This window comes from Lethenteron reissneri, chromosome 41 (genome assembly GCF_015708825.2).
Source record: "Lethenteron reissneri isolate LAM-NWPU_2019-01 chromosome 41, ASM1570882v1, whole genome shotgun sequence".
Taxonomy (NCBI): domain Eukaryota; kingdom Metazoa; phylum Chordata; class Hyperoartia; order Petromyzontiformes; family Petromyzontidae; genus Lethenteron; species Lethenteron reissneri.
The window spans coordinates 9453423-9469586 of record NC_083819.1 but is presented as its reverse complement, the minus strand read 5'-3'; the positions used below and the strand labels follow the sequence as shown (position 1 = coordinate 9469586).

General features: G+C 49.9%; 1 protein-coding gene across 2 annotated transcripts in view; it reads left to right on the top strand.

Annotated features, from left to right (window-relative positions):
• The window catches only part of TTLL5 (tubulin tyrosine ligase like 5), a 102678-nt gene that overhangs the window by 69900 nt on the left and 16614 nt on the right, over nt 1-16164 (top strand). For both annotated transcript variants that reach the window (XM_061568449.1, XM_061568448.1), the window contains exon 35: nt 8054-8178. In XM_061568449.1, coding sequence (XP_061424433.1) covers nt 8054-8178 — 125 coding nt within the window. The remainder of the gene's footprint in view (nt 1-8053; nt 8179-16164) is intronic.

The following is a 16164-nucleotide window of genomic DNA, read 5'->3' as shown; positions in this document are numbered from 1 at the left end:
AATTATGAAATGTATTTTCCGTGCAAATTCTTATGAAATATTTCAGCCACAAGAATGTGGAATTTCCACCACCAGGGCTCAGGGCCACCAACAGAGACGAGCTCTGCCCCTGCATGCATTTGAGGCTCTGACTTTGACACGCTATTAAAGGCCGTGGCTCTCCCGCCGTTCCGCTCTTCTGTCGAGCCCGATGGCATCGCTGCTGCTGGAATGCTCGCCGCTAAATGCGAGGCTGTTGCCGGCCGCAAGTGACTAACGTGGGAGGAATGAACTCGGCCAGAATCCCTGTCGGCGCGGGGTTTCCCCCGGCCGCCACTTGCTCCTTGATATCACCGCAACCGCCCCCCCCCCGCCCCCCCCCCCCCCGCTCGTTTTGTCGTGCCGCTCATCCTGCCGCCGTCTAGCCGCGGAGAGAGAAGCGCCGACATGAAAGTTTTTCCACGTTCAAACAACCATTTGGACCGCAGCTCTTCTTTGTTGGTGGTCCCCAAACCGTTGGTGGAAATTCTACATTCCTGTGGCAGGTGCCACTCTCTCCTTTGGACAAACATTGCTGTTGACTTTCCCACAAAGTGGTTTCTTTTTTTAGCATTCCCGGAATTATGTTTTTTGTGAGCTCGATGGACCCTCGACGAGGGAGATTTTAAAAGAAGGCTGAATCGTCGTGACTTTGAGCGTTATGACCACAACGAGTTAACCAGTTGGATTTTTCGTCCGCAAAGTGTTCGTTACGCAACAGCGTCAACAGCGACAGCCCTGTGGTGCAATAGCTGTGACCAAATCGGCCCGGTTGGGATTGATTTCGTCAGATCTCAGAAGCTGAGCGTGGTTGAGTGTGATTGATATTCGCCTTGTAGAGGTGTTGTACGCTTGGGCTGCCACGTGGACAGAAGATGGCAGCACAGCAGTGGATTCTAAAATATATCTGTGCAGAATCATAATATTTATTTAGACCGGAGGAATCCGATGAGCTTTAAGAACGCTACTATAGCAAACAATGCAAAAACACGATAGGAGTGCAAAGTACAAGAAAGGTAAACTAATCACCAACAACACACAAATAAAACTAAACCATTCCCATCCTACCAGGCAAAGCCCGTTGAGGTATTAACTTATTTTTCAGAATCGACCTGGCCACAAATGATAGCTCAGCAAAGTGGCTTATCACGTCTGTGCAGAGCTTTGAGTGTTCATCTCTCGTATGTGTCTGTGGGGTTTCTCTGGTTTCCTCCCAAAAGCCAAAACAATCAATGAACAGAATTGGACAAACATCACAATGCAGGACCGTCTTGAGACTTGTCTTGGATGACTCGCGGTCTCATCATCGTTGTCGCTGCTTCTCACAACAAGCATGTGGAATCGCCGCTGCTGGCTTAGAACCGCCAACGGGGATGAGCCGCTGCTCGTTTTGAGTATTGGGAGACGTGCCGACTCTACCCATCAATAGAAGGAAAATAGCCACAATCCATGGTCTGTATAATTTAAGTATTGCATTTTATTTACATTACCTTTTTATTGTTTTTGTGATTCATGTTTCCATAATGGGTTTATAGTGTTTGTAGCAGCGTTAACATCTGCGTAAACACACCTGCACTGTGAAACACTGCTGTGGGTGTAGTGCGTGTGTGTGTTTGGGGAGCAGTGGTTTAGCGGTTCACACACTGATCTTAAATTCCGGCACTGTTACTGCTTGTGATGCATAACAGGAGTTGCAGTTGAAACGTGACGTGTGTGGAGCGGTAGCGTAGTGCTTGGCGCACGGTGCTACGAACCCAGTTCGATTCCTGCTCACGGACAACACCAGTGACGATTATTTAAACCGGTCCTGGGCGTCCCCTCGGTTGACTGGGCCTCACATGAGTATCTGGTGCGGTGTGTAAAATCATTGCCGCTGGGGAGACAAAGGCGCCACTGGGTGCTGGCCACCCACCCCCTCGTGTGCCGTGCCGGCCTTCATTGGTGCTTGCTAACAGCACTTGCCCCAACAGTCCTTTATGGCTATACGGGGAATCTTTGTCTTTGTCTGTGTTTGGGGAGCAATGGTTTAGCAGTTCGCCCACTGATCTTAAATTCCGGAACTGTTACTGCTCGTGATACATAACAGGAGTTGCAGTTGAAACATGACATTACCCTGTGCCTCCCTAGGTCAAAGCAGCCTTCATTATAATTCCCGTTGGAGGGATGTTGAGTTTGTTCAAGCAGGCGACACCCGATTATTGGGGTGATCATGATGATGGAGATGATTCGAGGAATAATAAAGGTGATGTCGTTGATGGTGATAAAGATGACAAAGTGTTGATGGTGCAAGTGCTGGTTAGAATGATGATGTCTTAAATACCTTGGTGGCAATGCTACCAGTAACAATGATTAATGATCAGCCTTCTTATTATGCTATTGCCAATGAATAATAGTGCTGATGATAATGGAAATGGTAATAATGTTGGGAGTACTGATGAAGGTGATGAAGATGGTGATAATCTGCGACTGAAACAGCAGCAGCAAATCATAATTACAATGCAAATACTGCCTGTGATAATCATAGTACGCTAATGGTTGTTGGGGACCAGAAGTGTAGTGGTGAGTGCACTGCACGACCTGGGTTCAATTCCCACTCATGGCTAACATCGGTCTTGGGCCTCACCTACATTGGCTCAACCTTAAATGTGTCCCTGGTGCAGGAGATCTTTGGTGTGCTAATCGATCATCTTCATCAAGGGATGCCCAGCTGTGTGGACTGTAATTATTTCATCTTAATTATAAGAGAGCAGTTACAGAGTGGACATTTTGAAAACCCGCTTGGAAATTTTTTGCCAAAATTCAATCCTGTATCGATGCCCATTACATAACGAGACCTCGAACACATGCGAGAAAGTTGTGCGAGAGGGTGGTTACGAACCTGATGGAGGGGCGCAAAACTCAGCCCGCTTAAAATGATTCTCGTGTATAAAACAACCTCCGGGATAAACAGGCAGGTGTCACGCAATGATCGTTTACACCCGCTCTCGAAGCTTGAAGCGCGAGTGGCGATGTAGCAAAGGAGCACGTGTTTCACCAATGCTCGTGAGTTTGAATCCCAGTCGGAGGTGTTGTCAGCCCATCCCAGCCGTAGCATTGTCACTCCCAAGTGCCAGTGCCGGTTCGTGTCAAGTCGACAACAGTTGTCCCACGGAGAGATTGAGGACATTGTGGCGATGTGGGATTTCTGCGACTTGCTACGTACTTGACTCGCGCGATAGGATTCCGTGTAGGGTGCTTAACATTCAGGGCGCTCTGTGAGCAGGGCTTCACTTCACATGGCTCTGCCCAGGTGTGCAACCCGGAAAATATTTCTGTGCCGGGCACACAAAGATGAGGTGTCTGCGACAAAAAATCTATATTTCAGGCTGCCCGACTGTGGGCTTTGTGGAAAACGTTGTCTTCGTCAGCAGCATTTATTGAACACAGACGCAGACGCGCAAACAAATAAACACACAGAAGCGGTGTTCTCACACCCAAGCGCTGACGCAGAGGTGAGGGATGGGGGAGTGTGAGAGTGTGAGTAAGCATGGCAGGCGACGTGACGAGAGGTAGCGCGCGGCGTGCTGCCCTCTCCCCACGGCATCCCGTGGCGTGACGCACACCCCCGGCTCCCGACTGCTCGCGCGCTCCCCACTCTCACTCTCCTCACTCTCACTCTTCCCAGACTCACCGCCCAAACTCACTCTCTCCAGACTCACCTCCAGGGAAATGCAACGTTGACTCAGCGCTCTGCCCCGCAACTCGAAAGCGCCCACTTCCTCTCTCATATGTCCTTTGTACATGAGCATGCACAGCCCTTTGCCAATTTACTGCTGGATTAGGGTCTCCCCTCTGATGGGGTCTCTAGACAATAGACTGACAAACCGGTCTCTGATGGGGTCTCTAGACAATAGACTGACAGACCGGTCTCTGATGGGGTCTCTAGACAATAGACTGACAAACCGGTCTCTGATGGGGTCTCTAGACAATAGACTGACAAACCGGTCTCTGATGGGGTCTCTAGACAATAGACTGACAAACCGGTCTCTGATGGGGTCTCTAGACAATAGACTGACAGACCGGTCTCTGATGGGGTCTCTAGACAATAGACTGACAAACCAGTCTCTGATGGGGTCTCTAGACAATAGACTGACAAACCGGTCTCTGATGGGGTCTCTAGACAATAGACTGACAAACCGGTCTCTGATGGGGTCTCTAGACAATAGACTGACAGACCGGTCTCTGATGGGGTCTCTAGACAATAGACTGACAAACCGGTCTCTGATGGGGTCTCTAGACAATAGACTGACAAACCGGTCTCTGATGGGGTCTCTAGACAATAGACTGACAAACCGGTCTCTGATGGGGTCTCTAGACAATAGACTGACAGACCGGTCTCTGATGGGGTCTCTAGACAATAGACTGACAAACCAGTCTCTGATGGGGTCTCTAGACAATAGACTGACAAACCAGTCTCTGATGGGGTCTCTAGACAATAGACTGACAGACCGGTCTCTGATGGGGTCTCTAGACAATAGACTGACAGACCGGTCTCTGATGGGGTCTCTAGACAATAGACTGACAAACCGGTCTCTGATGGGGTCTCTAGACAATAGACTGTCAGACCAGTCTCTGATGGGGTCTCTAGACAATAGACTGACAGACCGGTCTCTGATGGGGTCTCGAGACAATAGACTGACAAACCGGTCTCTGATGGGGTCTCTAGACAATAGACTGACAGACTGGTCTCTGATGGGGTCTCTAGACAATAGACTGACAGACCGGTCTCTAATGGGGTCTCTAGACAATAGACTGACAAACCGGTCTCTGATGGGGTCTCTAGACAATAGACTGACAAACCGGTCTCTGATGGGGTCTCTAGACAATAGACTGACAAACCGGTCTCTGATGGGGTCTTTAGACAATAGACTGACAGACCAGTCTCTGATGGGGTCTCGAGACAATAGACTGACAGACCGGTCTCTGATGGGGTCTCGAGACAATAGACTGACAGACCGGTCTCTGATGGGGTCTCTAGACAATAGACTGACAGACCAGTCTCTGATGGGGTCTCGAGACAATAGACTGACAGACCAGTCTCTGATGGGGTCTCTATACAATAGACTGACAGACCGGTCTCTGATGGGGTCTCTAGACAATAGACTGACAGACCTGTCTCTGATGGGGTCTCGAGACAATAGACTGACAGACCGGTCTCTGATGGGGTCTCTAGACAATAGACTGACAGACCGGTCTCTGATGGGGTCTCGAGACAATAGACTGACAGACTGGTCTCTGATGGGGTCTCTAGACAATAGACTGACAGACCAGTCTCTGATGGGGTCTCTAGACAATAGACTGACAGACCGGTCTCTGATGGGGTCTCTAGACAATAGACTGACAGACCAGTCTCTGATGGGGTCTCTAGACAATAGACTGACAGACCAGTCTCTGATGGGGTCTCTAGACAATAGACTGACAGACCTGTCTCTGATGGGGTCTCGAGACAATAGACTGTCAGACCAGTCTCTGATGGGGTCTCTAGACAATAGACTGACAGACTGGTCTCTGATGGGGTCTCTAGACAATAGACTGACAGACCGGTCTCTGATGGGGTCTCGAGACAATAGACTGTCAGACCGGTCTCTGATGGGGTCTCTAGACAATAGACTGACAGACTGGTCTCTGATGGGGTCTCTAGACAATAGACTGACAGACTGGTCTCTGATGGAGTCTTTAGACAATAGACTGACAGACCGGTCTCTGATGGGGTCTCTAGACAATAGACTGACAGACCGGTCTCTGGTGGGATCTCAAGACAATAGACTGACAGACCGGTCTCTGATGGAGTCTTTAGACAATAGACTGACAGACCGGTCTCTGGTGGGATCTCAAGACAATAGACTGTCAGACCGGTCTCTGATGGGGTCTCTAGACAATAGACTGACAGACCGGTCTCTGATGGGGTCTCTAGACAATAGACTGACAGACTGGTCTCTGATGGGGTCCAGACAATATTAGATTGATTAGGGGGTATCTGATGGGTCCACGTATTGTGTGAATATATATGCTTTGTGTGGCTTCATTGGAATTCACACAACTCACAAGGAAGCCTTGTTTAGCAATGTACATATATATCTTCAGCCAATGTGTTCATTGATGAATGTGGAACCCCACTGTGAGCAATTCCTCTGTGTCTGCAAGCCATGTGTTATTTATTAACCGTTGAATGTTTACATGTGCTGGCATGAATGCTTGGGAGATACCGTTACACACAGACATTTTGCGGTTATATATATGTGTGTTTCTTTCCACGTTCAGCAAGTTTCTTTCTATCGGCTGTCGAGAGAATCGGATACCGTGCGGCCAGATTCAAAAATACTCATGTGCTGGTTACATCGGTTACTTAAAAGCCAGGCGGAAACAATGATTGGATTATCTGAGCTATAACCACTACATGAATGTGTCAGTTTCTCATCATTAATAAACTCATTTGGTTCGTGTGTCTCTGGTCTTAATGAGATGAGGTGGTATATCAGCTGGTAATTCGAAATTTAAATGGTCTACTTTCGTATGGCATTTGAAAAGTAATTAACTCTACTGCCAACCATGACACTAATCCTACCGTTAACACAGTTCGAAACAGTATTAACGATAGGGTTAGTGTTAGAGTTAATATAAGGATTAGGTTCGTTTTTGCAGTCGAGTTCATGTTAACAGTAGCCTTCGTAGAAGACAGGAAAACAGACAGACACAGATAAACAGTCACGGAGACATATGGAGAGACTCGCGCAGACGGTAGAGACACAGATATGGACGCAGAGGGACACAGAGAAGCAGTGCCTCCCTCTGTTTCGCTGTACTTTATGTTGTCCGCTACAAGCCCGCGCGCGCGTAAGGCTGGACATTGGGTTTGATGAACTCCCCGATGTCAGAGGAAAGTAGGAAATGTGTGGTAGGGAAGGAACTCTTGAATAAGACATGCAGGAAAAATAGCTAGGAGGTTTCTTGTAGCGGGAAAATCGAATGACTTGTTATTGGAAATTTTCGGGAACTTATCAAATGCATTTAATGCAAGAAACGTGCAATGATTAACGAATCCTCATCGTGCTTAAGGCTACAGCCGATATTCGGCCAGACTATATGGCGGAGAAAACATTCTGTGGCGGTAATGCTTCCGTTGGTGTTCATTGATGATGTTAATTCCTTTTCAGTTCCTGCTGCCAGTGATGTTGATGTCAATGTCACGAAGCATCAGGATTTGCATTTATAAGAGCACTCGCTTGAATGCCTCCGCAACTCAAAGAGCCTTGTGACCACATCTCATCGCAACCCTCCCACATTGCACCGTTCCATTGTAAACAACGCTCCCACTAATGTTGCGCCCATAACGTGAGACAACAGATCTGAGAGTGCAGTTGTGAGCCTACGAGACTCCCCATAACGGCAGCTGGTCCCTAATGACGTTAGCAATTGTACTGCTTTTGCTGATGTACATATGTATGTTGAACTTCTTTCGTACCGTACGTAGCCAACCGTGCTAATTGGAGTTGCCCAGCAGTAGCGCATTCACCGCTTATTGTAGAGCTTCGCGGTTCACGTTGGCGAGTTGTTATCTCCCTCGCCTGCTATACAGGAGCCTGTGGGTTCGATCCTGACTCTGATGACTGTATATTTGGAGTTTGCGTGTCTCTCTCCCCGTAGTCACATGGATTTTTCTCCGGGTCCTTCGGCTTTTTCCTCCACATTTAGAATCAACGTCACGCGTTTAACGTATTTGTCTTGCTATAAATTTCCACCTAATAAGCCACATCCATTGAGCTATCATTTGTGATGGCCAGTTCACTTTTGAAAAAGAGCTACACCATTCAGTGGGCCTTACCTGGTAAAATGAACCTAGTTTTAATTTAGTGGGTGGTGGTGGTGGTGGTGATGATGATGATGGTGGTGGTGGTGGTGATGATGATGGTGGTGATGATGATGATGATGGTGGTGGAGATGATGATGATGATGTTGGTGATGATGATGACGGTGGTGGTGGTTGCACCGCTCACAGGCGATGCTGGCCGAGGGCCCTCCGTCCGTGCCGTGGACCCAGAGGGCGACTCCGCTCGTACCCAAGCCGCCGCCGTCTCCGCTGCCGATCCGGAAACAGCCGCCCTCAACGCTCCGCATCGCCAGGCAAGCGAGTGTCTCGTCGCGCCGCCGCATTTCTCTCACTCTCTCGCTCACGGAGTCATCGGGAAGCTCCTCGTGCAAGAAAAACAATCCCGTCTTCCGTGTGTTTAAACACTCGCCTTCGGCTTGTTTTATTTGACCAGGTAGGGCCCACTGAGCTGTTATATAGCTTTTTTTCAGAAGTGACCTGGCCACAATTGATTGCCCATTGAGAAGCGGCTTCTCATCATGCGTAAATTTACAGCAGCCAAATACTCTAAACGCATTTTGCTTCTAAATGTGGAGGGAAAAACTGGAGGACCCGGAGCAAAATCCACGCGACCACAGAGAGAGAGCCATGCAAACTCAAAATATAGAGGCATCAGGGTCGGGATCGAACCCACGGCCTCCTGTATATCAGGCGAGGTAGTTGAAACATTCGGTGGCTGTTTCTCAATCCCCTAACCCCTGCCTCTGTCCACCCAGCAGGGTAAACGTGTACACCACAGTTATTCGTTTGGCGGGTCGTGTGCGTGGTGGGGTAAAGTGTGAGTTACACCCGCCTCTTCCAAGATACCTGGGCATCGTGGAAGAGTAGGCCAAGAAATACCCTCGCTCGAGCTACCTTTAGTGGAGGCCCTTTCGCAAGCAGTGGCATGAGTGAGCAATTGCAGGGCTGCGCCTTTACCTTTGGCCTCATTACGTACAATCCTGAGCCCTATCTCAGCTGTTGCTGTGACGGAGGGGCAGGTGTGTACGTGGGATAAGTGATACATTCCACACGTGTTTGCCAAGAGAGCTGCTGATCTCTGCTTTGCACGATCCCTGGGCTAACGGCCCACTCGGAACACAAACAAAATCGCCCACGGGAAGGCTGATCTCTGCTTTGCACGATCCCGGGGCTAATGGCCGCGCAGAACACAAACAAAATCGCCCACGGGAAGACTCAACGCAACCGGTCGTGATGCCACAGGAATCCTGGTGGGGTTCTGCCGCCCTCCCTCCTCCAAAATGAACCATCGTGGCCTCCGTGCCTCTCGTTCACAGACAGCCCCTCGTGGTGGCTGTGTAGTTCCTGAAGTTCAAGGTCAATGCCATTACCGTCACCGCACTTCACCACTGCTTCCTTCCTTCTGCCATATTCCACAGAAGATGCATGGCCGACACCTGACCCTCTAGTATTTGCTGTCATCTTCTCATCCCATTGTGATTGTGGATCTGGGTGCTCCCCACCCCCACGACCATTTGCTGTGCTTCACAATCAACACCGTACGCATCTCCACACGACCCTAGTTGTAGAACATGTCCGTGTATGGACATTGTCTTTGTCAATTTCACTGCAGGATGAAGGCCTCTCCATGCCGTGCCTGGCACGAGTATTGTTTGACCATACTTCGCCACGATGGTCAGCGGTAGCTGGTGAAGGATAGGAGCCCAGATCAGGCTGCGGGGCTTACGTGGTGGGCATTGCAGTGAAACCCATTGTTGTACCGTACTCCAATGCCCCCACGACGTCTGTGCTCGTCATCTTCACCAAGGTGCACTGACCAGCGCGGTGAAGTTGGTCATTAAGCTTCCGTGAACCGGGGGGGGGGGGGGGGTTCCCCCCCCCAGGGTCCCCCCCCCCCATTCCCAGCAGTGTATTGACACGTGCACGTGTTAAGGGGTGGTGGGCGGCAATGGAGGAGGTGGTTGGTAGAGAGGGCTTGGATGGGTGCTCGGGGGGGTGGGGGGGTTGGGGGGGCACCTGTGGTGGGAGATGGCTATCACTGAGAGGAATGGAGCTGGCACGCCAAAGCCTGTGACACGCACGCACGCGCAGGTACACAAGCACTCGCGCATGCAAGCACACAAACACGCACGCACGCAAGCAAGCACAACGACACGCAGAGCCCAGCTTATCTTAATTAACTGTAGGGACAGGTAGTGTTAAGACTCCAGCTGCCTGTCTCCGCAGTGCTGATGATCACACACGCAGTTCCGGGTGCTCGTTTAACCTAGGGCAGTGGTTTCTAACATTTCCGGCCCCGCAACGCCACTGTCAACCCTCGGAACATTTGCGCGGACCGCTACGCACCAATGATTTTTTGGTTTTATGAAGAAATAAAATATGACTCTCCAGCGTAGTATCTGCAATGCTTCCGCAGACCACTTCCCGTGGCCTTGCCGTGGGACCGCAGGCTAGGAACCACTACCCTAGTGGATGCCCAGGATGGGTTCAGGTGCCGCGTGATGTTGTGCCCGGCATGGGGAATCGCAACACAGTGCGGCACGCTCTGCACCCCCACCCTCCGTATGCATACGTCTGCGCGTCTCGCTCGCACGTAGACAAACACCCCCCGTGTAGCCTTTAATATACTGTTGGACCAAGTGCTGTTAGCAAGCACCGGTGAAGGCGGACACGGCGAACGCGAGGGGGTGGGCGTGACCAGTGCCACGCGAGGCCACCTTTTTCTCCCCGGCGCTGATTTTGACACATGTTTAGGTCGTGAGTCAAGCGCTGTAACCGCAGAAGTACCTGGCCGCATCAGAGTGTGGTGTAGTGAAATACGCGGCTCGCACAGTTGACCCAGGACAACCGGGGGCAAGCAGGTGCACGTGTGCAACATGGGGTTGCACCGCCACCTAATTAAGGGGCTAAGTGGGTCCACACCGGGTCGACCGGTTGTGCAAGCTGACACCGGAGGTGTTGCCAGGGAGACGGGAGATGAGGGTTGATTAATGGGCTGACAGGCGCCAGCCTGGCTAGCCTTAAAGAGAGACACGAGAGCTCTCGGATGATTGGCCGTAAGATATAAGGAGGTGTGTGAACGGAGCAGAGTTAGCTGTTGCTGGGGACAAGAGTGAAGACATCTCATCAACGGACCTCAACCCTCACGAGTTATCTTAGGAGCAACACTTTATTTACACAACGGGACGTAACACAACACGATCTACACTCGGGTCTCGAATGCCCATCTAGCCACGCTACGGCAGAACTAGACACGGTTCGCTATCCCGGTCCGGACCACGAGCTGGGTCCTGGACCGCGTGGCTAGAGGCTTCTTCTCCCCGACGTGGATCTTCTTCACACGAGCGAAACACGAAGAACCCCGAGCTCCTCACGGGGCCCTCGTTAAAATGCCCCCGGGCTGGGGCTGGCTCCGCCCCTCGCCCCACCCACGTTCCAGGTCTCTCGAGCTCCTTCTCGAAGGTTCCCGAGAGCTCCTTTGGACCACGTGACCGCCCCACGGCCCCCGTCCACCGGTGGCCCCCCTCCAATATCATCCGGTCACGTGTCAGCAGGTCAACCAGCGCATCATGCCCCAACGTAACCCTGGCTGGCTGACGCTCCCTCTCGCTCCCTTACTGGGAGCCCGCACCGCACGCTGCTAGCGGTGCCTCCGCGCTAACCAGCGCTCACCCAAACCCCGCTAGGGCTGGTACTACATCCCGTAACCCAGGCTGCCCATAATGACAACACATTACCCGCCGTGGCTTCGCAAGCCCCGGCACCACACAGTGACAAGCACAGTCACTACACAAGAATAGGTAAATGAAGTGTAAGCAGGTGACTTGTTACAATGTGTCCGTCTGAGTGATTTTACAAGACACTGCAAGAGTCTTGCCAGAGATTACGTCAATGTTTGTGAAACGGGAGCCATTTACCCACGCTTATGACAGTCAACGGGCATTGAATCGTGTGCAAGTATCGCTTGTGTATAAGTGCATTAATAAAGAGAGTGCAAATGATAAGCTTGGCTAATTGGGAAAATAAAACCGTACAAAGGAGACAAAAAAACAACAACAACAACAACAATACAAACGAAACGGTGAAACGAGATGGATATAATACATCGTGGAATCGAATCGGAGTCCTGTTGCCACGACAATTAATCTGACCGCAGAGGAGGGTGACTCACGAACTGGCGGATCGTGAAACGTCGTCATCTTGAACCCTTGATTCATATCCAGCCGCCACTCCTCAGATTCCTGACTCACCTGACCGACAAGAAATCTGCGGAAGCTGAGCAGGTTTCTGTTTGGCACGAACATGCTTGCTGTTCATTCTGAGAGAATTTCGTTTCCACTCTGTTTTTCTATATATCCTGATGCCGGTACCCCTGGGTACAAAAATAATACAAAATGGCCGAGGCAATTAAATATTTTATTTCTGGAACAATCTTTTTTCCAGGGGTGAACTTAACTCCTCGACTGGGGTACCAACCAATCCAAAATCAGTGCTACTCCGCGATGTCGAAACACGGCGAGGACGATTGCGCTGAAACCCTGAACGCTCGTACGACAGAGGTCGCAATCGGGTACCCGATACCCGTACCCCACCCGGTACCCGGCTACCCGTACCCGGCCGGGTACAGGTACCCGTTTGCGACCCTGGTGCGGCCGGGTACGGGTAAGGAATCAAAATCCGTTTGTGACCTCTGTCACACGCACCGTAGTGGTGCCTCATGTCCAGCTCGTCGAGATGAGTCGATTGCCGCATCGCCGACCATCACCAGACTAAAAATTACTGCATCACGGACATAAGGTTCATATGTAGTGACTGACTTGGAGACGTAACGTCTTGAAGGCAATTATGTAATTAAACAGCGAGCACACTGTTACACACACTCTCTGCTGTTACACAACACTCTGTGTCTCGCTTAAACGCAACTCTACTCTGGTTGCTAGCCTGCAACGCAACGCTCGCCGTCTGACACTGACGGCGCTGGACTAAGACAGCCAACTACGTCTAGCAGCGTAATTATCAAGTGGATGACGACAGCGGCCAAGGCAACAGCGACGACAACGACGACGAGGGGATCCCACTCCAACGACGGCCCCGATCTCCCACCCGGGGTCACCTTTTATCCTGTTAGCGTGGCCTCACTCCGCCTCGGCCACGCCACGCTTCTGAAACCTACGAGCGGGGCTCTCGACGCGTCCCCTCCGTAACCTTTACCCTCGATCCCTCTCGGGTCTGTCACGTGGCCTGCTGTCAGTCAGGGCTGCTTCACTCTGCAGATCCCCTTCCCTGCCAGCAGCCAGCGCTATGCTGCTGAGAGACCAATTCTATGTCACTACATATATATAGATATCTATATATATTTATATATAAAAAGCAGGTTCTGATTGTGTGCATGGTATGTCCTTGACAGCTTTTCTGGGCGTGATGACAGACGCCCGTAATCCAGCTACGAGCAGCTGTTGTTGATGTATCGCACAAAGATGGAGCCGTTGTGTGTGTGTGTGTATGAGATGCCCACCCCGCAGAGTAAACAGGTGGCACTTGTCGGATGCAGTGAAGAAAGTAGGCCTTTGACAGCCTGTATGTATAAGACAGACTCAAGTTTCTTCACTGATAAAAGAGTTACTCGCTGTAGGTTGCCAAACCACGGCTCCCGGGCAGTTCAAGTGCCGCTCCTATGGAGACGCAGATCATTTTTACCTTTTCGCTACAACTTTACATGAATCGGGGAAAACAATCTGCAGAAGTATTCGTAGCCGGGCACGCTCGCCCCTCCCAGCGGAGCCAGACACGAGTACTCCCGGGGGGCGCTCACGCAGATTTCAAAATTCAAACCTCCACAACCGACCAAGTGCGAAGCTACCCGGCGGCACGACCACCATGTGTGTGTTGTCGCTAGCTTGGCCATGTGAAGGTTTGGGTGTGTGGCTTGTGGGCTCTGGAAGTTTGGCCACCGCTGTTATCGGTCATTCCCAGCAGGACTCTCCTGAAAAACGGTCTTGAGACTCGGTGAGTTTTTTCCTGCGTATATATAAAAAAAAAAGACTATTTGACCAAGTCAGGTCCACTAAGTGGTTTATCATGCGGAAATGTATAGGGGCTAAATACTCAATTATTATTAACGTGGAGGAAAAAGCCGAAGGACCCGGAGAAAAATCCACGCCACCACGGGGAGAGCATGCAAACTCCACCTATACAGGCATGAGGGTCAGGATCGAACCCACGACCACCTGTATACCAGGCGAGATAGTTAACATCTCGCCACAGTGGCGTATATAAACCAATTCATAAGCTACGGTGTCTCCGCGTGCAAATTAGCACGTGCTTATATCCGTTGGTAACCCTGAGCCAGTGGTTCAAATGTCACATGTCTGTGTCGCCTATTAAAGCCCAACACAATGTAAGGTGCTTTATATTTTTTAACAAATGCACCGCGTACATTTTTAAAATGCAGATGTACACGATTTCTTTCATTTTTAATGTTCTGTTATGTGATTATTTCCATAAGAATAACATGCACTGCTGTAGAGTTAAAAAAACGATACACGTGAGAATAGGTGTGAGGTTCGCCTATAAATATTACAATTCGATCCGGCCATGTGGAACTTCCCAGTGTTTCCGTTTGGCTCTCCCTTTCGTATCTGATGGGAGGAGGGCTGGCTGTGCAGGTGTGCGGGTGGGCGTGTGTGTGCGCACGGGAAGAAAGTTGTGTGTTGAACTCTTAAATGCCAAGCGGTTAGTAAGTGCTCGGAGACACGCACGGATATGTTCCTACTTCAGTATTTATTTTCACTTGCCTTTTTTTTTACATCGCTCAAATGTCAAAGTGTCTCTCAGCCTCAGGCGAGTGTGGGGTGGCCCCTGAGCTAATGGAGGAGGGAATTCCACACTCTCTTCTGTGGGAACCACCGCCTGCATAGAACAACCACCTCGATCCAGCTGGCCACAACTTGGTCCTCATTGTTTTCTCAACCCCAGAGAGATGATGAGTTGTGTCATCGGCCAATCGGGATTTGATTTAAAACACACGACCTTCTGAATGTTGAGTGGAGCATTATTTGACAGTCACCCGGCAAAGATGTTGTGTACATGCACAGCAGCTCCTAAATCCACTGCTGGGTGAAGGCCTTTACAAGTTCTGCGGGTCATGGGTATAATTTGACAGTACTTCACCATGCTGGTCACTGAGTTGGTGAAGACTGGGAACCAAGATGTTTGCTCACAGTCTATGACACCTGTTATGCATGATTGTCACCCATCCAAGCACTATACAGGCTCATGCCTGCTTACCTTGCAAGATATCCAGTGACCATTTGCATAAAATGCCTTAATTGAATATTTTGATTTAAAGCTTTCGTGACTGCATGGATTCATATTCTTGGTTCTTTCGGTAAAGTCACGTAGAAGGGAAATAATAAAATAATCAAAATATAAAACAATAAAAATTCTCACGACGTGGATTTCACACCTGATGATGATTGCTTGTGTTGCAGTTGAAACGTCGTGAGAATTTAAATTGATTTTTATTATTTTATTATTTCCCTTCTACGTGACTTTACCGAAAGTACCAAGAATATTGATTGAAAATCTCCATTGATTGACATCAATTTTTAAACTAATTAGGGAATTTTATACTTAAATGCTTCTATGCCACTGACCCCAGATTCAAACTTTTCTGTACAACCGAGCCAACCCAGATTAAATTCACAGCGATGCACCACCAAAACAAGAATTACTCTAGACTGAATCGGGAAGAGGCGGTTGTGACGGGCGGGACACGTGTGCAGGATGGAGGAGGGTAGATTCCCGAGTCGGACATTAGGAGTGGCACCCAGAGTTCACGACCAAGAGGACCACCTAAAGCCAGGTTGTGGTGGGTGATGGTGATGAAAATATGAGAGCGGTCCTGCACAGCCGTTGTGGGATCCATCAGAAAGAAGGCTCTTTGCTGTGGTGGCTTCAATACCACGGTGACGAGATGCTACCGATCTCAGAGAGTCGTGGGTTCGATCCCAACCCTGACGCCTGCATATTTGGAGTTTGCGTGTCTCTCTCCCCGTGGTCACGTGGATCTTTCTCCAGGTCCTCCAGGTATTCCCTCCACATTTAGAATCACCACGCGTTTAGAGCTTTCGGCTGCTAGAAATGTCCGCGTAATAAGCAACTTCATTGAGCTATCATATGTGATAGCCAGGTCGTTTCTGAAAAAGAGCTACATAGCCTTGCCTGGTAAAATAAAACTAGTTTAGTTTTGGTTGCCAAAATCAATTGGTCTTGAGCCA